The sequence below is a fragment of the Crotalus tigris genome, unplaced genomic scaffold, assembly GCF_016545835.1.
Source record: "Crotalus tigris isolate CLP2741 ecotype Arizona unplaced genomic scaffold, ASM1654583v1 scf7180000018268.1906537, whole genome shotgun sequence".
Classification (NCBI taxonomy): Eukaryota; Metazoa; Chordata; class Lepidosauria; order Squamata; family Viperidae; genus Crotalus; species Crotalus tigris.
This window is the reverse complement of record NW_024096914.1, coordinates 562,706-586,458: the sequence shown is the minus strand read 5'-3', so window position 1 is coordinate 586,458 and position 23,753 is coordinate 562,706. Positions and strand designations below refer to the sequence as shown.

Below are 23,753 nucleotides of genomic sequence, written 5' to 3'. Positions count from 1 at the left end.
ATACTGGAGTGGTTTGCCATTTCCTCTACTCTTTCTCAATTTCATGTTTGGAAATAATAATATTGGTTTGTGGTTGCTGTGCATGTGAGGATTTATTTATTTATTTATTTATTTATTTATTATGCTGCCCATCTCCCCTATAAAGTAACTCTTAGTGTCTTACTTTGCATATTTTATAAATTAATCTGCATTTTTATTAGAAATGTTTTTCAAGTGTTTTTCAAGAATGTTTTTAACCCAAACATTCAAATTCAATGGGACATGAACTTTATCATTTGGTATTCTTTTTTCTATGACTGTACAATCCTATGTTGTCTAGAAATATATTAGTGGGTATAGGTTTGCAAATGCACTGTTTATTATGAAGACAATGTCATCATCTTTTTAAAAAAAACTAATTTGCAGGAATTGAATCAGATACTTATTGAAACTCCACCAGTTTGGAAAGGATCATCAAAACTCTTCAGGAATCTCCAAGAAAGGGGTACTGAAGAATATTTGTTTTGTTTTTACTATGAAATTCTTTTCATTCTCAACTAGAGATTATAGTGTATACTGTTAATATACACAATATTAGTACTACAAGTAGTATACTGTTCATTTGAATTTAACATAAAATTCATAAGTCTATCTGCATCTTTTCTGAAAGAAAATGCAGTCAAAATTATCTGAGTTTGCTTTGGCATTTTTGTTTTCTCAGCATCAGTATGGGCAATATTTAAAAACTGTACATATAGTTAGTTGCTAACAACTGCAATTCGGACCAGATTTCTGGTTTATGTTACTACAATCATAAGTCGAGGACTTAATTTTTTTATCCTTTTTGTGGTAGCCATTAAGTGAATCACTGTGTTCACTAAGCAAACACCACAGTTGTAATGACAAACACAATCTTTCAAACTGGCAAAAACCATCTCAAATCTTGGTCACAGGACACTGCAACCAATCATACAGAGGAGCTATTTGCCAAGTGCCCAAAACTGACTTACATGACCAGTTGGTGGTGGCACATTTTATGACAACCGGAAGTATTTTACAGGCTGTAAATCACCTGTTCTGGGCCCTGTGTGATTTTGAACAGTTGTTAAGCAACCAGTTATAAGTTGAGGACAACTTGTATTGCTTTAATATGTGTTATTAGATTTACTGCTTTTTTTGCAATTAGTTTTGGTCATATTTGTGAAAATTCTTCAACTCAAATTAACAGAAAACTATAAATTATTTTAAAATGTCTTTTATAAATACATTAATAAATAGAATCTATAATTAGACAAGATTACAAATAGTTATAATATATAAGAGACTTTAAATTACGCACATAAAGTATATTAAACTAGTTTGTTAATTTGGTACTAGTGCAGTGCATTGTTTCATTAGTAACTTAAAGGCACATTTGCACTGAGATCGGAAAAGTATTCAGGGATTCAGTATTATATTAATGCTCCTAATGCCTTCAAAAGTCATTACTACAGAAAAAAATTTCACTTCTGGATTGGTGGTTTTTGTTTCCAGTTACTTTTAAAATGATACAACAGTATTGGGCAAAATTTATTTATATGATACTCACTCTTTTCTCATTATAATTTTTATTTCCTTACTTATTTCCTTTATTTGTAAATCATTCCTATAAGCTATGGGCAGCTAATCAAAATAATTTTATTTATATGTTTAAATATATAAACAAATCATTTATATGTTTAAACATATATTGCAAACAAAATTAACAGCAATGTCAGAGTTATCAAAAAGCTATATAAAATAATGTATCTGCTAGTTTGAAACCTCTCCCACATCATGCCCTCCTCTGGTGCTTGTTGGAATAGCCAGGTCTTAAATGCTCCCCTAAAACTTGGGAGGAAGGATCAGATGGTAAAGACAGCACTGTAATCACAACTAGATAAGTGAAGCCCTATCAATGTTACATGCAAGTACAAATGGGTGAAACTTGATTGGACAGCTAAAACCTGCATTCTCTCTGTTTTGATATGTCCCAGTCCATGCCCAGGCGATGTCTCTGGCCAGGGACTGGAAGACAAAAATCATAACTACACCAACCAAAAAGGGTGAATAAAAACGAGGATGACTATATCGCTGACATAATTTGATATAATCAGATAAACATAAGCAGTTTCACCTTCACTTCCTTCTCTCCCTTTTTTTCCCCTCTCACAGAGAGAAATGGGAGGAAAAAATGAAATTGAACAGAACTAAGTACAGTATGTACAGGAAATAGCACTTTGGCTTGTTGCAGACATACATATTAAGTGTAGATTGTGATGGCAGTCCTTTTTGTACCAATGTAGTCTCCTGAAATATTGAGGAGGAAAGTACATTGGCATTGTGCTGTACATTATTCCATCATAATAGTTAAAACTAGCATTTACAATCCATTTTTTAGGAACAGAATGTATGCATAAGGTACAGATAAATGAAAACATTGTGCTGTCACATTGTGAAAATAGTTATCAATGATCTGATTTTCAGCCTTGAAACAAGTTGGAAATAGATTGCCTGTGTCAATGGAGACTGCCGAATGTGGAGATCCTGGTTCCATTACTATTCTGTTAACAATCATGTATAAATTACAGACTCAGCTTTAACAAGTTGTGAGAATAAAATCAGAGGAGTCTTGTTAGCCCCCGTGAGTTCCCTGGAATAAAGGAGGAATGATATGCAAATAAATAATTTTACTATATCTTCAATCATCATTTGCTAATATTTAAGTAAAAATGTTGCTAATTTGTTGATTTACTTTTTCAGGTATAATTTCTTACACGGAATATCTCTTTTTACTATGTATCTTAACAAGTAAGCAATCAGAGTACAATATATTTTCCACAGATGCATGTATGTAATGTTAATGTTGTACGTGTTAATAAATAGTAATTTGTTTTTGCATTCTCCTAGCAAAAAGTTACTAAAAATAATTGAAGATAAAATTACAATTTATTTAGCTAATGTAGGATAATATTTTAGCAGCTGTTCTGATAAAGTTATATCCTTTATTCTGTTGAAAAACACTGGCATAGCAATTACTATAGTGGAAATATTTAAAACTCCTATTATTGATAACAGACAATAACAAATACAATTCAAGTTTTACTTCTCAGTTTTAAATTGTTGGCCCCAATACTTGAAAGAAAAAGAGAAAGAGGGAAAGGAAAGAGAGAGGGAGGGAGAAGAAAGAGAGATAGAGAGAGAGAGGGAGGGAGAGGAAAGAGAGAGGGGGCAGAGGGAAGAGAAAGAAAGAAAGAAAGAAAGAAAGAAAGAAAGAAAGAAAGAAAGAAAGAAAGAGGGAGAGGAAAGAGAGAAAGAGAGAGAGAGAAAGAGAGGGGGGGGGAAGAGAGAGAGAGAGAAAGAGAGTGGGAGAAGAGGACTGGCAGACCAAGGGCAGAAAGAGAGAGAGGGAGAGGGAGGGAGGGAGAGACAGAGAGAGAGAGACCCTTCTGACATCTAAAATGAAGATAACATTGTATATATCCTTTTTTACCTTTATGATATACATACATACATACATACACACACACATATACATACATACAGTATATATAGGATTGCCTACTCCTGGTCTATACCTTCTGGCATTCCTATCACTGTAGTGTTTTAGTAATAGGAAGGCATAGAAAATCAAAACATTTTGAAATATTGAACAATGGCACAAATTTAATTCTTTTCTGAAGAAAGACAAGACTTTTATAGTATGAAAATAAAGGAGAAGTGAGTATTGGGCTACCTTTTGGAGTTTGATAATAACATTTGGAGGACCAGATATATGGATAAGAGCATTCTGCTGGTATAATAATACATTTATGGAAAGGCTATTAGTGTTCTGCTATCATTTAAAGTAGATCTAGTTTTCTACAATGTCTTTGACCAAACAGGACCAAATTATGTGTAATAATAACAATTTTATATGTTGAAACACTGTATACTCATGTCAAAAAGGCAAAATGGGGCTGGCAGATTGATTTTACCTGTCATGCACACCTTTCTCACTTCAGTCCACAGGGAAGATTTTTGATGTAGCTGAAAATACATCTGGTAAAAGAGATTTGCTGAAAAAAGTATTGTGGAGGAGGCATTTAATAGAGTTAAGTATAAGTATATAGCAGTCCTTTTGCTAGTAATCTTAAACAGGTCACCTCTTTTTTTCTTATGATTTGGGGATATTGTATTTATGTATGAATAGCTGCCAGTGTAGCATACAACTTGGCCTTTAATTTCAGTATAATTCTTAAAATTTTGTTTCTCTTACATCTTTTTTATCATTCTTGGCAGAACCACATGCTGGTTTTAGAATAGCATTCAACATGTTTGATACAGATGGAAATGAAATGGTGGACAAAAAAGAGTTCTTAGTGGTAGGTATGCTACATGTTACTTTTTTAAATTGTTACTTTTTAAAATGTTTTTTTAACATGTTTTTAATTTTTTAAAACTTTTTCAAAGAAAACAATATTTTTGTGAATAAATGTTACTCAAGTTCAAATTTTAAAGGAAAAAATAATCTCATTTAATAATATCTATCGTAACCAATTATTCTTCCAAACCTTTACATTGTATATATTTTTTTTAATTCTTTGGTTCTTCATTTGAATCTTTTCTACTTGAATAATGTAACTTCTTCATATGATGATGATGTTGATGATATTATCCATTCAGTTGTTCTGACTCTTTGCGACTCTATGGGCCAGATATCTGGGCCTCTTCATATCTTCCAGTCTTGCACTGGCTGGTTTCAGCTTTGATAGTGTCCAGCCATCATGTTTTTAGGTGGCTTGGTTCCCTTTCCTGCTAACTCTTCCCAATATAATAACTTTCTTCAGTGAATCTGATCTGGCATTTTGAAGGCATGAAATGATAGATATCTAATCTGCAAACATGAAGCACAGACATTTTGTAGATCACTATTGTGAAATCAGAGAGGAAAGAAGATTATGGTGCAGTTTCATCTAAATAAGCATGTTTATGGTTTATATTTAAAAGAGCCTGGATGTGAAAGGAGTGTAAATTGTGACCAACATTATAGAATAGGGGCTTTAAGAAAACTTCCCCAGAAACATTTAATGTAAACCAAAGATTTTTCTGGTACCTGCTATTTTACCTTTGACTATAAGATGTAAACGATCTTGAAAGGAAACTGAGTGAGCTTTTATGTAAAGGAAACCAATAAAACAAAGTCTACGATATTATTCTTCATGTTGATACTATTAAGTCTCATTGCATAAAGAATGTGAAACATGATAATGTAGAGTTTATAGCACCCAGAGGGTTTTTGTATATAGCAAAACATTAAAAATTATCTAAATTAAGTCATCAATTGCTTAACAGGTTTTTTCTTAAAACACTGTTTGCTTATGTCATAGGTTTGAGGTCAGAGAACAGAGGGATTTTGTTCCCTTGATACAAGAGATGTTGTTTTGTCCTTCAGCTTTCAACAGTCAATCCCATTATTTTGTTTCAGACAATGTTCCTATGAAAAGTGCTCCTAGATTAATTCATGTTCACTGCCGTATTCTTTGGTATCCTGTAGCCGTATTCTTTGGTATCCTCCTACACAAAAGGTTCATTTCCAGAAGATCAAATGAGCTTTACTGATGAATGCAACAAGATCTTCTTCCCTGTATCTGGTGTAAGGGAAATCAAAGCATAGAAGATTTTTTTTTTAAAAAAGATCTTTTTGCCTTTTCAATTACAAACACTTTTTTTACCTTTTTAAAAAACTAACTTTAGAGTTGAGTCCAATGTGAGCTGTTTCAAATGTTCAAAGAACATATGGTGTAATCTCTTGGGTCAATGCTACAGAGTGCAGGTGGCAGATTACATGATGGAGGCTTCTACATTTAAGAATGTTCTTTCCTTCAAAACCTAATATGCCAAATGAAAGAAATGGGGCTAGAATCTTTCTTAATAAATAGCTTTTTATATTTGGAAATTTTCATGAGAAAATAAACAGAATATGAAGCTACACCTTCTATTTTGAAGTGGTACGTTTTCAGTGGGAACTGTTATGTTTTTAATGAATACCAATATTGGGTCAGAGACTCAGGTATTTCTAAAAACACAGTGTATTTGCTAGTTATTAAAATTATCATTAAGTTGTTGGGTTACATAGAAAAATTTCAAAAGTGAGTGTAGGGTGAAATTAGATATTAAATGTTAATATTATGATTTTATCTGTTGATCCTCATTTCCACACCTGAGTCCCACGTTCATTTGAAATTTAATTCCCAAGTTTAAAAATAAATACATATGATCAAAACCACAATTTTTTGCCTTACATTCTCCCATACAAACAAAATGCAAACATTTTTTCTCTCATGCACATGCACACTTACTGTTGCTGTTGTAGAGTTTTTTATATTGCTTTTTATGTTTTATTTTTATTTTTTATATTATTTATTGTTAAATTTGCGTGCTGCAACTCTAGGCAGCTTACAACAGTGAAACAGAAAAAATGATAAAAAAAAACTAAACAAACACTAGCAAAGCAATGAAAACAATAAAAATTAGCAATAAAAGTAAAAATAATGTGAATTAAAAGGTGGGCAGAGGGGAAACGGGAAGCACAAAGGGAAGTGTCAGCTAATTAGTCCAGTAGCCATCTCTTATTGGGACCCCAGACCATCCAGCAGAGCCAGGTCTTTGGGCCCTTGCAGAAAGATAGAGGGGTGGAGGCAAACCTTACCCCATGGGACAGGAACCAAAGTTCCTTGACTGATGGGTTCCGCCGCAAGCCTCCTCTGCCAGCACAGGTAGCGCCGTTGTTTATTGTTGTTTATTTTACATTTTTATTCACTATTGTGAGATGAGAAGCCTTACAATTCAGAGCAAATCAATTAATAAAAGAATTGGGCTGAGGAAGTTAAGGCAACATACCACTTGATACTGGTTTTGCATCTATGCCATAATATTAAGTGTAGCATGTCAATCAGGCATGTCTAGAAGTTTTTGATCAAGTTAATTGAATCAGATGCAAACCTTACAAAGTTGGTTTCTGTTACTAATAAAAAAGTTGCAGATGACAGTTCTTGCAGGAAACTCTCAACATCTATTGGCATGCATAGTACCTAACGGGACTGTCAAACTTCATTTATTAATAATTTGAGATTTCAGTGTGCTGCTAAACATAATTCTGCATTTGCTTTATAGGAGAATAGCAGTTAAAAGCTATATAAAAACTATTATATTAAAAAATAAATGCCAACAATATTGCTTATATTATTCAGCTGAAGCTAAGGCTCTTTTTTTCCTACATTGGATCACAAAGTACTGTATATGACTGTGGTATTGTCCATAAATATCATTAAAATAAATAACCATTTTTAATTTTTTTTCAGCTGCAAGACATATTTAGAAAGAAAAATGAGAAGAAAGAAAGAAAAGGAGATGAAGAAAAGCGTGCAATGCTGGTGAGGATTTTAAATAAATATTAAAGGGTTTTTCATAATTCTTTGAATTTTGTTATCAGTAATATATAGGATAAGATTATTACATTAATAATAATAACAGCATTGCACATTTTTTTTCTGATGAATATGAGCTTTTATCATAGCCCAAACTTTAACTGAAACAGAAATTGTAGAAGAACAAAATCAAGCAAATATATCTTCAGACTGATGGAAATAAACCATTGTTTTTCCGCAGTACTATAAGTTGCAAGTATAATTTCAGCTGATTTTAATTAGGAAAAACAAGTGCAGTAATTTTTAGCATTGCCTTTCCATCTTTTTTTAAAGTGAATATAGTTTTGACATGGAAAATCATTTATTGAGCAGCTAAAACTATTACAACTGAACTGAAATTTACTTTATCTACTGTAGTCAGAATGTTTTTCACATGACTATCATACTGCAGATTTTTCTAAACTGCTGTAAAATATTTCTGTAATTACTTTAATGCTATTTGGTATACCATTTTTAAAAGAAACCTTTAAATGTTCCCATCATCAATTATAACCACCTTGCTAAAATGTCTGTGTTATGAAATATCTAATACCTAATATACAGTAATTATAATGTTTTTTTATTTGAATGGTACTTCATTATCTCAATTAAAATATCTTATATGTACCCTCCAAAATCTTTGAATTTTATTTAAGAGTAATTAATAACTCAAAAGTAAATGAGAGCCTATTGCAAATGTTACATTGGATATTTGCTAATTTGTAATATGTTCATCTTTCTAAGAGGTTCTTGCTTGTGTCATAAATCCATCTTTTAACAATATAGATGAATAGCATGAAGGGCACCTAAGTTTCTGGAAGCTTTTACTGGTAATAGAAGAAATAGACACAAAAGAAATAAGTAGCGGGCATAATTAGAAGTTCATAAACAGATCATTTGTACCAATGAAGAGCACTTTAAATAAGAGTATTTCAGATGTTAAAACCAATCTTGCAATTTCTCCTTTCATCTGCTCCAGCAGCTTTATTCTTTTCTTCGGAAGAGCCAAAACCAACCGAAAAGAAAAGATTCTAATACTTTGTATGAACAATTATGACTTCCTAAAAAAAAATGTATTTTTGTAATTTTGTTCATTATTAGTCTTACATAACTGTATTTTTAAGGTCAGAATGTGATTTAAAGGTAACTAAAAATCTACATATTAAAATGTGGCTTAAAACCTTAGCTATAAAGCTTAGTTTATAATATTTTTTTTTAAATGTAGGCTTGCATATCTTAGCTAATTGCTGATTTCTTTCCTTTTTTTTACTGGTTTTGTTTTGAAATTCAACTCTTCACTCATACTGTTTTATATCAGTATCTCCAGCTTTATGGATACCACAGTTCTACTAATGTATGTATTATAAACTTGTTTACTGATCTGTAAGCAATCATTTTTATGATATAAATATTCTTTGCAATACAGTATATTTGGCAATGATTAAATTCACATATTTACTAAGCCAGAATGGGTTTCATTTGATTTTGGCTTAGCATGCGTTAATTCAGCAACTGGATCAACTGAATAACTATATAACTGTAGTTATATAAACTATGGCTTAGTGTAATTTATGGAGCAATTCATTTTTAAAGCCACATGTTCATTGTAAATCAAATGAAATTAATTGTTGTAAGCCTAACTTGGAAATTGTTTGGTTCTATAATATTGAGGTAGAAGGACAAGATAGTAATTGTGTCTTTTTATTTATTTATATTTATATTTAATTTAATTTAATTTATTTTATTTATTTAAGGAAATTTATATGGCTGCCCAACTCACTCTCAGTGACTCTGGGCAGCTTATCAAGATTAAAACCCAGTATAAAAGCAATAAAAAAGCAGTCACTTCCAGCTCTACCCCACTGCAATAACAATAATCAAATAAATCATTTTTATTATGTTGTTCACCAAGACAGCTCCAGATTTACACCATAGGTGGGTGAAAGGACCAAAGGACAAACTGATGGGAGATGCATTTGCTTTTGATTTTCTACAAATATACTGGAAGTTTTTATTTGCAATCTATTCTGCTTTATGTAGAAGTCATATTTAGACTTCTCTGATTACTGTAGATTTTAAATGTCTTAAAACTCAGGACAATGACATTTCTTGACTATGACTTAAAATTCGAGTCTTAGTATTTGTAGTGAGTGATAATACTTTATATATACAAAGCAAGAGATCAGCAGACAAGAGAAAACCAGTTCAATTATGAGTTTCTAATTTTAAGCAATTAACTTTCTGTTGTTTTAAATATAGTCCTTTTTAGTACCAGTAACATTCTTAAATAATGTAAGATAATAACGAATCATTAAGGACATAGCATAGATACAACTGAGCTGAGTCAGAGTAGAGAACTGCTATACCTTCATATTATGTATTACTTTCTCAGATCATTGTTTGATGCATGCAGTAAGCATGCATTGCATGTGCTTTCTGACATGCTAACAAATGTTGGATGAAAATGAAGTATATTCAGTTTGAGAAATACTAATTCTGTATTGATCATATAAGTATCCTGAACGATTTGCTGGATATTGAGGCAGTAATAATAATTGATACCCACCAACTTTCAATCATTATCAAGGCACTGAGGCATACAAAGGCATACAGTTTTTCTCTATACGGTCAGTAGTTTAATAGGCTGACACAATGTATTTGTTTTCTGAACCTGAATATTAGGTAAATGTACATCATGCAAGAACAGGTCTCTGTTATTCATTAAATGACAGTCTGAATAAAAGCATCTCAAGCCTGAAAAATTAGGGCTATTTTCATGAGTTATGTTTACATGAGATCCAAAGCTTTTTTCTCCTACTCATTTTCAAAATATATACAATGGAGAGATATGTCCCTCAATTTTTAAAATTTATAAATAATCAGTAATCATAAATCCTTTACACAGAAAGATCCACAGATTGCAGAGTGGACTTGCTACAGTTTTTAATATTCAGTTTGTTGTCTCCTTTCCCTATATTACCACTATCATGTTCAATCTCAGTAATTCTCACTTACCAACCATTTGTTCAGTGACCAAAATTATGTCAGGTCCCTGTAAATGGTCATGTGATCGCAATCTGGGTGCTTGGCAACTGACTCACACTTACAATGTGAGCATCCCACGGCCATATGATTGCCATTTGTGGCAACGCAAAATTAGTTTTAGATAGAAATGTATATTCTTAGGCTTACCCACTTGGAATTTTATTCAAAATTAATGTATTTCTTGTTAGGTAATATTTACTAATAACAACCTCAGTTAATATTTTGGTAACTCCTAGAAGAATGACAAAGCATTTAAACATGCTGTACACATTATAAATCTCACTTTATCATCTAACATTCCACTAGAGAAAAACTAAAAGCAATATAATTTCTTAGCATATAATTAAGGATAGTTTTCTTCCTGAAGAAAAATATCTACATTAGATAGCAGCATTCAAGTGTGTCTGTGTGGTATTGAGAGGCTATGCTGGCTTCTGATGAATGTTCTATTTATCATTCAGCCAAAGCTGACCACTGACTAAATTTTTGTTAAGAGAGATAGCTGGGTCACTAAATAAATAAAATTTAATGTCCTTAATTCAATTTTACTAGATTATTTTAAGAGTTCTTTTAATCTGATGTAAACAATATTCCATATCAGGCTCCTATCAGAGAAATCCATGGGACTTGACAGTCATAACTGGTTGAAGGATAAGCCTGTGCAAATCCTTTCTACCGATAGGCCAGGAAGAGTTACAAAGCTTCATGAGCCTGGACATAGTTGCTTCAATGATTTTAAGAAAAATATTTCCTGCATGATCCCACAGATAGTGAAGTGACTGTTTAAAAAATTTGCACAACCTTACAAAAGGCCAGTTGATTTTAATAAGCCGTAAGGATCTCTTTCTCTGGAATTGATGCACATTACTATTTTTTTCCCTTAAACATGGTGGAAAAATGCATAATCCAGTAATTGAAATTAATAGACAAAAAATAAAATGGTCTTTCTAATTGTGTACATCTACCTAATGTATACAAATACCCTTTCAGACTTGCTTTTCCATCTGTATAAAACTATATCTTTTAGACAATTAAAACAGTTGTTTATTTTTAAGAAATCGTTTAATTGTAAAATTATATGATAAATAAGGAAATGGTTCTCAGATGTTACAGTGTATAGCTGTTCTTGCTGACTGATTTTTTTTCCTCTCCCCAACATCTATGCATTCTCAAAATTCTACAGGTGCTCAAAACAGCTGGAGAGGACCTTGTTCCAAGAAGCTATTGGGACACTCTGAGACGTAGCACAAGTCAGGCACTCTTTTCAGACCTTGCAGAGGTACAATAAAACCTCTGTATGGCCCAAACATGTCTTTCATTGCTTCCCATGCAATTTTATTGTTTTTCCTCACTGTAAATATTCTTTAAAAATATTTTTTGTCTTCCTTTAGGCTTTTTTTAATTTGCCCTTTGACATTTCTTTTGTACCTGTATGTATTAAGCATTTATCATTGAATTCAGAGAGCCTTTTGAGCTATAGTATTTAATCTTCACAATGACAGAATTAATATTGTGTCTTGTACACCACAAATATTTGATGCTTATTTACTCTGTGACATTAAAAAATCCATAATCATAAATATTTTTCCCACATGCTTAGAATTTGACTTTACATTTGAAGGCTTGGAAGCCTCCTCCTGAAAACCTCCATCTGTATTAGGGTTACAGATTCTTGGATATTGGCCTAAACTGATAATCATCTGTGAAATACCTGGTAATCAAGCTTCATCCAAGCTAAATTAAAAAAAATTGGAAACTTTTCCACATATATAAACAGCCAGGAGCAGCTTCTGGAGAAGCAATGCAAACCTGGATAACAATATAAATACTTTAATGGTTTGAAAAGAGGTTTCTCCTTCTACTGGAAAAGCATCTGTAGCAAATAATAATAAATTTGTATTTTTAACATAGCATTGACAATGCAAAATGATATGAGAAAGGAAAAGAAGATGGGAGAATTAAAAGAAAACTAAATAATTCAGTCCCAGATCATAAATAAGAACCCCTTACAGCTTGTAAAGGATATGGGCTGCTCAATAAGTCTTGCATAGTGTGATCCTGTTCTTGCATAGCAGTGCTCCTGATGACCTCAGCCAAGCCTGTCATAGAAATGCAAGTTCTAAGAGAAAAAATATTACTCTGCTCTCTCCCCCACCCCAGAAATAATGCAAAGTACTCTACTACAAACAAGAACTGCAGTTTTCTACCAAATAACTACATCTGGATTCTGTCTCTTATGAAACTGAAAATTAATTAATCAGATATGAAAAATCCATGCCTGATAATATTTACTACCAAAAGTTTAAATAGTAAATTTAAATCAGAAATTGTGAATTTATATTTTAATCTATAAAGCATTTCTTGTAATCCCAACCTGCATTCATATTTGAGGCTTTTCCACATATGTAGTAGAAATCTTGACATTTTCAGATGTATAGATTTTTCTGAGACGCAGTTAGAATCTTAGGGCCAAAATCTGATAAGTATCTAAAGTAGATCTTAATAAGTTTATTTCCCCCAATAAATTCATTTTTCATTTTTTACATTAAAGAAGCAATTTAAAAAAATCATTATTTGTCTTTTTTAGCATAATTCAGCTAAAATGTAAAACATCTTGTTTAATTTCTGTAACTCATTTCATCCAATTTCAGACTGTTTTTAACTATCACTGATATATCCTTACATCAGTATTTTATGTTTGTTGAATTAAGACATTAATAGATTATTTATACTGTATGATCTGTGAGCAAGATTAATTTTTATTTATCAAATTTATTTTTTAAAAAAAAATTTTATTGGTTTTTTAATTTTTAAGAAAAAGTACTCAGGACACCGTGGTGTTTGGGTAATCAGACATTCCAAAGTAAAAACATAAATAAACAACTCAACTCAATACATTCACTGTCTCCTCTCTATTTCCCTCAAGTAACATAATATGTTTAAGATATTCCATTTCTAAATTAAATTTCTATTACTACTAAACCTGTTTTAAAACTTTATCAATTTACAATTACCAAAATCAAATTTCAATTTAACTCAACAAGTTATCAATTCAGGTATCCCTTCCAGATATATTCTAGTTCTTAATTTCTCTCATCCCTCCTTTTATCACCAATCTCATTTATTTCTTCTTCCATTACACAATAGCTATCTTAATTAAAAAATAATGTTAATTCACTTCAATTCATTACAGAAACTTCAAATTTCATCCAATTGATTGTATATCTTATCACATCTATGTTATTGTACAAAAAAATCATCTAAGTTAAAACATTCCATTAATTATTAAAACCATCCCAATCTAAAAAAATCAACATTTTGAAAAATACATAATTTTCATCAAAATAAATCTGTTATTCCAAAAAGTATTCTTAATCTTTAGAAAATATTTTTTTCTAAAAATCACCCTCATATATATATGTTTATATTTTTTCTTGCTTCTAACTCTAAATCATAATCCTTAAAACAAAACATAAATCAAAAATTGCCTTTAAATCCATTACACAATTTTAAATTTCTCTTTTCAGTCTAATTCTTGCTTTTTTCCTGTGCCAAGCAGGTTTCCATAGGGACGCTTCCCTTTCAGCCAGTAGATCTGTCTTTGTTGCTTGCAGTAGCCTTTGCAATAATAGCAATCCCATCCTCTGCATTAGACGTCTGAATCTCTCCTCCTTGAAGGGTCATTGCTTTGTAGTTTGAAGTCTCAGTCTTTACTTCTTCAGTTCCTCTAAGTTGCAGATGCTCTCCTCCTTGAAGTGTCGTTGCTTTGTAGTTTGAAATCTCAGTCTTTGCTTCTTCTGTTCCTCAAAGTTGCAGATCGAAGGTTTGTAAGATAGAACAAGTTCCTCTTTTATCTCTGTTGATTCCTCTTCTAATATATTTTGATTTATACCATAGTCAGATATAGCCTGGACGTCCATTTGAACATTTGAAGTGAAATCCCTAGATCTTAGTTCTGTAGTAAACTTTTTCATTGTAGCTCATATTTTTGCAATAGCCTCATAGATCTTTTCCAATATAAGTGTACAGTTTAAATGTGGCTGAGGCTTCTCCATTTTGATAGTAATTAAAAAGAGTCTCTTTTTTCTTTTTTTGTGGAGGCTATATTTAATATAATTTAGGCAATATCCAACTCCGCAGTTCCCACAGTTACCCAGCTTATCTTTCCTCTTCAAAAGTATTTTGAAGGTTAGCTATCTTCAAACCAAGAAACCAGAGGCTGCAGTATTAAATTTTCACCACTAGATGTCCTCAGTAAGTTAAAAAAGGTCTTTTCCAAACGCCATTTCCCTTTTTCTATCTTTTAAAGTATAATGTGAAAAAGAAATAATCTTCCAGCATAGGATGATAGTACAGTTCTTAGAAAAAGAGGAAAAGAACAGGAAAAAAAATATTTTCTGTGCCCCAAAAAATATAAAAGTAAATATAGTCTTTAAAATTTTGTTCTATTTTTATAGAACGCCTTTCTTCCCAAAAAAAAAAAAAAAAAAAAAACGTAGAAGCTGCCTTTTCAAGCCAGGGAAGTAATTCCAAAAAGGCTCTTTCAGGTAGCAAAAACAAAATAGAATAAAGAGAATAACAAAGAAAAGTCTCACCAGGATTCACCATAGCGGTTCTTACAGCTTAGATGTTCTTTGACTTGCAGTTTGAAGCAGCAGGATGATCGGCCATTTTACTGGCCGATCTTCTTCTCCGTCGGCCCTCAGAGATGACTCGGACAGCTGAGGGAGCTGCCACTCCTCAGCAGCCGAGCAGAGCCTCCTCAACAGGAGTCGCACCCTCCAGGGCGATTTTGGACCTGCATAAGGGTCTGCCGGCGGAGGGAAAACTAGCCGACGAGAAGTCTCCCCGTGCGACTAGAGACGCCGTGAACCGGAACCGGAAGTCTATTTATCAAATTTAGACACTGCCCATCTCACTTTCCAAGTTAATCTGTCACTTTCTAAGTGACATTAATATATTAATTACTAACTATATAAAATATATTAATTATTAACTGGTTTTGCAAAATATGTATTAGTTTGATGAATGATTTAATGATATTTTAAATAAAATGCATTGTTAATATTTTGAGTTATTTTTGTTTCTAAAATTATGCATTGAATCTATTATCAACTGCTAATGTTTTTTTAAGCGTGCAGATGACTTTACCAGTTTACACTCTGATACTACGTTGCTGATACACTTTTTTGGAAAGAAAGGAAAGGCTGAGCTTAACTTCGAAGATTTTTACAGGTGACTTTATTTTATACTCTGAATATACATCACATGTTCATGTATGTCATATTTTTGGAAGGTTATTTTTCTGATCTTACAGAAAAAGAAAAAACATCTACTTGGATGAACTTGCTACTAACGCATAAAAAAAGACATTTTACCATGAATTACAGAAAAGCCAAAATAATCAGGCTATTTAATAGACATATTTTTTTTAAAAAAAAAATTCAAATAATTATAGCAATGCTAAGAGGAATATGGGCTTTAGATTTTAGCAAAAAAATTAATCATATGAATTATTCATAGAGAAAATGAGAATGAACAAGTGAATACAAGCAACTTGATTTCCTACAACATATTTACAAATCTAGATCCTTCAGGCATTGTTTAAAGGAAAATACTTTTTTGAGTATGTTGTTTTATCTTTTATTTTGGTGATTTGGTGTTTAAAAAATATCATAGCTGGATATATTGTTGCCAGTTTTTTAGTCTCTGAATTAATAGTAGGAAATATTCTGCAGAAAAATTTAAACATTAGAGATATTTGCTATTACTCCCCTACCTACCCCATAATCTTTCAGATTCTGATATCACTGTTTTCATAAACTAGGTTTATGGACAACCTCCAGACTGAAGTTCTTGAGATAGAATTCCTTTCCTATTCTAATGGAATGAACACCATCAGTGAGGAAGACTTTGCTCATATACTGTTAAGATATACAAATGTGGAAAATACCTCAAGCTATCTGGAAAATGTGCACTGCAGTATCCCAGAAGAACAAGTAAGATTTCCAATAAGAGCCCTAGGTGTCTGCAGAACTTTCATAGACATATTCTTTTTAGCATCTCAATCTTGTTAATTATTAACTGGAAAAATAAACTTTTTCTAAATTATTCATTTCCAGATACTGTAGATATGCTTAAATGTGAAAGCTACAATTCATTCATAGCCCAAGACTGAAGATGCTTATAGTGCTGATACAATCCTGACTGTAGGCAAGGAATGTGGGAGAGGAGGGGAAATAGTTTACATTGAAATACTTTTTTAAAAAAAATGTATAAAATTCAGAATTACGTTTGTGTAATTCTCCATGAAATGACTCCAGTACCTTTTATAATGAATAAAAATTCTACAGATGAATCTTTTAACATGCTGACAGAAAAAAAAAATCCTGTTACTATAATTCTGCTTATTACATCATCACCAATGTCAACATTAAACATTGGCAACAATGTTTTCTGTCACCATATATAATTTTTATGTATCAGATTTTAATGGAACTCCAATTTCAGCTAATCGTTACTCAATTATTTGTCTTTACAAACTCTATGCTAAAATAGACATACCCACATGTTTTATATTTTATCATTTAGTAAAATGGTTATTTGATTATTATAATCAAATTCAAGTTCTATTAAATTACAAAATCAAGTAGAATATGCATCCATAAAAAATGAGCAATGAAATTGAGCAATTCATCTTGCTGATTGCTGAAAGCCAGTTTGGTGTAGTGGTTATGGTGCTGGCCTAGAAACTAGGAGACTGTTCTAGGCCTGCCTTAGGCTTGAAAAATGGCTTGGTGACTTTGGGCCAGTCACTCTCAGTCCAATTCACCTCACAGGATTGTTGTTGTGGGGAAAATAGGAGGCAGGAGTTTTAGATATTTTTGCTGCCCTGAGTTTTATATATATATAAATGGTGAAATAAAAATATAATAATAAATGTTGTTAGTATTATTCTTGCTTAAACAGAGTTTATCAAAGGGAGAAAACAATTTTTTAAGGATTTTTTTTCTTCCTACTTTTATATAATTCAAGGCAGTAAACAGACTTAATACTCCTGCCTCCTGTTTTTCTCACAAAAATCTGGTTAGCAGCAGGCTTTCATGTCTAAGGCAGGACTAGAACTCACAGTCTGAGATTTCTAGGCCAGCACCTTAACCACTATAGCAAACTGACCCTCAGTTCACATCTTAACATGAATTAATTTATAGTAAGCCAGCTGAGTTCAGTGGTTTTTCAATGTCTAACTTGTGTTGTTATATAAGTAAATAAATAAATAGAAAATCAAAATATTGGAGAAAAAAGTGTTGTCAGGAGCATATTTCAATAATATAGCAATCTAGTGGAAGCAGAATTTATCATTGTTGATATTAAAGGAAGCCTTTCTTACGTGGGATATTTTTAGCATAATTCTTATTTGTAGAAGGATCAGGTTTAACTATTTGTGAATCACTTGTAAACAGTTGGATTTCTTTTTAAACACTATACTTTTCAATATACTTCACTTTTGGTTAGGTGAGCTAAGAGGAAACAAACAGCTAACATTTAGCAATTTTTAAAATTCCAATCAGTCATGTCCGTTTCTCACAGACTGCATGGACAGGTTCCTGCAGTTTTCTTGACAAGATTTTTCCAAAGTAGTTTGCCATTGCCTCCATCTTAGGGCTGAGAGAAAGTGACTGGCCCAAGGTCAGCCCGCTGGCTTCGTGCACAAGGCAGGATGAATTGACAGTCTGCTGGTTTCTACCCTGATGCCTTAACTGCTAACCAAACTGGTCATATTCAGCAGTTAATAGAAGCTAAAATACTGAAGCTATTCAGCAGTTAATAGAAGCTAAAACATTAGTTACTCTTACATAGATATTTCACTTGCAACTAAATTAAGGCATACTATTTATTTATTTAATTATTTAATTTATTTGCCACCTATCTCACCAGAAGGCAACTTAATACTAAGAACAGACATTAACGAGACATTGAAAGAAAATATAAATAAGCAAGTGCTAATTATAGGAATAAAGGAGACAGAACATTAATAGATTTTTCTACTTCCTCCAATCAGAGGGCTGGTAATGTGTCTTTGCTTTGCCTCAGCAAGATAAAACTTCAGCAGTGATAACTCAGAAAACAGGAGATGCCACATGATCAGATTGTGAAGACTTCCATTCTCCTGAAAGGATTGTTTGCAGTATATTATTGTTGTTTAATTTAAACCTCATATTTCTATCCAGAGAACAGTCTGCCCTGCTCTGTATGTGAGATCAAATGTTTACTGGCATAGATCAATTGTTGTTTACATTATTTTTATCCTACCTTTATTTTTATAAATATCTCAAGGTGGCAAATGTACAGTGTATAACATTCCTTCCTCCATTTTCCCCACAATTGGATTGTATTAAATCTGGTGCCTTAATCACTAGACCAAATTTACTCTGTTGTTGTAATACATATGAACTCTGTACCAGCCCCTGATTAGGCAGCCTCAGCATAGATGTTAGACAATAAGATATCACAAAGATTACCCAACTAATTCAGGAAAGGATACTGGTAAGCAGAGTGATGGATAGTCCTGGCCTAGCCATTCTGTCCTAGCAGCATGCATTCAAAATTGGCATATTGGGTAAAAGAGCGTGTGGCCAGCTATTTTTAACAGATCTGTACAATTCTATGAACATGACCAAATTTTGCTATACAGTTTGTAAAGCCCGATGCATTTTAATCCCATCAATGATCTAACTAATGTTATTGTTTTATTTTGTTTCATCTACAGTTAGCCTGTGGGATTCCAGTAGGTGAACAAAATAGGATACAGAACACATAGGCTGAAGAAATAGAGAACAGTGATTCAGATTTAAATGTTTTCTCTTAATTCTGCTAATCAATTGCCATCACATATCCAGGAGATAATCCCTATCTTAGAATTGAATTGGCAGTGTTAGACAGAAATTATTCTGAAAAGCCTATATCAATGATAGAGCATATAGAAGTTAGGTTAATGAGTCTTAGTGTTTTACATGGTACAGAAATATCTCTTCCAAATCATTTTACAGCAGGGTATTATATATATTCTCTTGTTATATTCTTACTAACTTTTAATAAGCCATAGCCAGTCATAAAACCCTTGTTATTACTGCATTAAAAATAACATTTACAGATAATATATTTTGTTGGCATTGATCCATGCCAGTGAATAATTACACAGCATAATAAACTTTAATTTAGCTAAATCTATTATTTCTGAAGCAAATGAAAACAGCAACTTAGATATTATTAAATACATGGGCTTCCTTAACTTTCTATAAATTATGCTTTTACTGCTTGAAAGCTTTAAATATATATTGTTTATATTTGTATTATATAGAATATTTATATATACATTGTGTATAATGACAGATAAACATTATTAAATATTTTAGAATATATTTTAAAAAGACAAATACAGAGGAATTGTTTTATTGCTACCATAGTTTTTCTGAGACAGCAATGAAGCAGTGTTCTAATAAGTAAAGGAAGCTAAATTGCCTGCTTCATTTTTACTGCAAGCCTTTTGCAAGACAAAGAAGGCATTATAGCAACTATCATCTTGGTTCTAATTCAACATTACTTTATTTCATAGGGCATTACATTTGATGAATTTAGATCCTTTTTCCAGTTTTTGAATAATCTGGAAGATTTTGCAATTGCAATGCAAATGTACAATTTTGCAAATCGTTCAATAGGACAAGGTAAGACTATCTAATTTCAAGATGTTGTGCTTTTCATTTATTTATTTATTTTTCTTATTTATCACATTTGTGTGCTACCCAACTCCAATGACTCTGGGCAGTTTACAACTAAATTAAACTAAAACAAGGAAAATACAGTAGCACCCAATTAAAATAAAAAGATAGCAAGAGTGAAAGACTGTACAAGAACAAACCAAAGGGTCTTCATATTTTCCTGCCAAAAGGTTTGGACAATGAGACAGGTCTTCAAGACCCTTCTAAATAACAGCAGAGTGGGCACCATCCAGGGCTCGGAGGAAACCTCATTCCAAAGGGCAGGGATTGCCACAGAGAAGGTGCGTTTCCCAAGTACTGATAGATATCAATCTTGCAAAATCAAATTGTCCAAGGAGATATTATGAGAAACAGGGACACAGGTCCTCAAGCAACCAAGTCCTATGCCATGTAGGGCATTACAGGCAATAACCAATATCTTGAATCAAACAATAGAAGAGAAATTCATATTTTTTATTTAGCTGTCCTTTCACATTTCTGCATCAAATGTTTCATTAAAATAGAGCCTTAATTCTCATGTAATGTTAAAAGTAACTGCCTCCTTCTAATATCTTACGTTTCTAAAATAAATAAGAAATATTGCATATTTTTGTTATATAATATATTATATATAATATATATAATTTATATTATATATAAATAATAATAAATGGGGAAAAGCAAAGTTTTACATTATGGCAAGAAAAATCAAAGGTTTAAGTCCAGATTAGGTGAGACCTGGTTCAAAAACAGCAGCTGTGAGAGGGACCTTGGAGTCCTAGTGGATGATCACTTGACAATGAGCCAGCAGTGTGCAGCAGCAGCCAAAAAACCCAATACAATCCTGGGTTGTATAAACAGAGGCACAGAATCAAGATCACGCAAAGTATTAGTACCGCTTTATAAAATCCACACCTGGAATACTGCAACCAATTTTGGTCACCATACTACAAAAAAGATGTTGAGACCTTGGGAAAAGTTCAGAGAAGAGCAACTAAAATGATCAAAGACCTGGAGACTAAAACATATGAAGAACGGCTGCAGGACTTGGGTTTGGCTAGTCTAAAGAAAAGAAGAAACGGGTGACATGATAGCGGCATTCCAGTATTTGAGGGGCTGCCACAAAGAAGAGAGCGTCAAACTATTTTCCAAAGTACCAGAGGGAAAGACAAGAAACAATGGTTAGAAACTGACCAAAGAGAGAAGCAACCTGGAATTAAGGAAAAACTTCCTAACAGTGAGGACAGTTAACCAGTAGAACAGCTTGCCTCCAGAAACTGTGGGTGCTTCATCACTGAAAGTCTTTAATAAGAGACTAGACCAGGGGTAGGCAACCTCGGCTCTTTTATGACTCGTGGACTTCAACTCCCAGAATTCCTGAGCCAGCTTGGCTGGCTCAGGAATTCTGGGAGTTGAAGTCCACGAGTCATAAAAGAGCCAAGGTTGCCGACCCCTGGACTAGACAGTCACTTGTTTGTGGTATAGGTTCTCCTGCTCAAGCAGGGGACTGAACCAGAAGACCTCCAAGGTCCCTTCCAGCTCTATTCTATTCTAAAATATATTCAATATAAAAGCGGTTGACTTTTCTTAATTGATTTTTCTGCACATGGATGTTCTTTGCATAGAATTAAATAAACCTAATCCCTCTAAAATTAAATGACCATATTGTAATACAACAAAAAATCATGATTAAGCATACTGAGATGATTCACATCAAGTCTTACATTTGTACATTTCCCCTTGCATTTTGGTATGTGTATAGTCAAGATTTCAATAATTTTTGCCTAAGGCTATTTAGGTAAGATAACATTCAACTATAATCATAAATTTATGAAATTTGTAGATATGAAGGCAACTTACAGTATTTTTTTTATAATTTTGGACCAATTTTTATAAAATGATATATTTTATTCAAATTCAAAAACTAGATTCTATATCCATGAAAAAATGATATTCATTTTTAAATAAATTTTCTGTTTGTGTGCGTGTGAGTATGTGTACATGTAATAAAAATTTGGCAAAGATTTATTTGGTCCATATTATTAATATGGTAATAGTAACCATTGGTGAAAATTTTTAACAAATAGAAATTTTTAGCATAGATAAATTAGAAAGCAAAATTAAAAATTGGGAATTTGCACAATTTAAGTAAAGGTTAAACATAACAGTAAAATAATGATGTGTTTTTAAATAAAAATGTGACAAATTATTTAAATGGGAAGTAACTATTGTGAATATATCTCGTTTAGTAAACAAATGGGAGAAATTATGATTAATTACAGGCTGAATCTCTGTTTAAAAGCTACAAAAAAAATTAGGTTCTTTCCTACTAGCGCTTTCATACAACAAATTATTGATGGGTAACATCTGATCTTAAAATGTATTAGAGTACTATACTATCAAGAATTAAAGCTAAAATATTTTGCAGTTGTTAGTAACTAACTTGGAATTACAGAATAGCAAAATAACAGAGTTGGTAGGGACCTTGGAGATTTTCTAGTCCAAGCCTTGATCAAGCAAGAAACTCTATACCAGTGTTGGCGAACCTTTTAGAGACCGAGTGCCCAAACTGCAAACCAAAATCCACTTATTTATCGCCAGGTGCCTGGTGGGCATGGCCCACTGGGTGGGCATGGCTGTGGTGGTCATGGCAAACTGGGTGGATGTGGCCAAGGTGGGCATGGTCACCTCAATGTTGCTCGTGGGGATGGATGCCTGTGGGAGCTGGGCAGGGTTGGAGGAGATCTAGGGGGTCTCTGACAGCTGGGGCAGTGGGCAGGAGGCTCGTCCTGCAGGGTGAGATGAGGAAAGTGAGGCAGGGCAGGAGATGCCATTGTCGCAGGGCAAGGTGAGGCAGGGGCCGGGGCGGCCGCTGCCTGACACCATCGGCCCCCGCACACAGAGGCCAGCGAGTGCATGGGGGCCAACAGTGTCCGTCAACAGCCACAGCCTGCAGGCCCCTCAACTGGCACATTCTGGGGCTCCGCAGCCCACTGCTAGCAGTTCAGAGAAGCCACCTGAGCTGGACGGCCAGCCGATAGTTGAGGAGGTGATGCAGTGGGTCGTGCCTGAGAAAAGGAGAGCATGTGAGGCCAGGAAGGATGGGACGGGGGAGGGAATGCATCCGGCCATGTAGGACCTCAGCGAGTTAGTGGGCGGTTGGTTGAAGAGGGACGGTTGCCATCTCTGGGGCAGAGAGGGCTCTGAGTGCTGCCTCTGGCATGCGTGCCATAGGTTTGCCACCATTGCTGTATACCATTTCACACAAATGGTTGTCAAATCTCTTCTTAAAAACCTCCAATGATGGAGCATCACAACTTCTGGAGATAAGTTGTCCCACTGATTAATTGTTATATTATAATTCTATTTTAATATAATTATACATAGTATTCTATTCTATTATAATATTATAATTCTATTATAATTACATTGCATAGCAAATTGTTTATGCTAAATTAAACTGATTTGAAGAAAAGAATTCATCAATTTTCTTAAGAGAAAAGAA

General features: G+C 33.0%; 1 protein-coding gene across 2 annotated transcripts in view; it reads left to right on the top strand.

The window, feature by feature from the left end:
- The window catches only part of MICU3 (mitochondrial calcium uptake family member 3), a 60,378-nt gene that overhangs the window by 26,728 nt on the left and 9,897 nt on the right, over positions 1-23,753 (top strand). The window contains exons 4-12 of one of the 2 annotated variants that reach the window (XM_039349411.1): positions 406-484; positions 2,761-2,808; positions 4,279-4,361; positions 7,341-7,412; positions 8,764-8,799; positions 11,674-11,769; positions 15,625-15,725; positions 16,318-16,489; positions 20,107-20,215. In XM_039349411.1, the coding sequence (XP_039205345.1) occupies positions 406-484; positions 2,761-2,808; positions 4,279-4,361; positions 7,341-7,412; positions 8,764-8,799; positions 11,674-11,769; positions 15,625-15,725; positions 16,318-16,489; positions 20,107-20,215 (796 nt within the window). The remainder of the gene's footprint in view (positions 1-405; positions 485-2,760; positions 2,809-4,278; positions 4,362-7,340; positions 7,413-8,763; positions 8,800-11,673; positions 11,770-15,624; positions 15,726-16,317; positions 16,490-20,106; positions 20,216-23,753) is intronic. The other variant, XM_039349412.1, reaches the window with a different exon arrangement.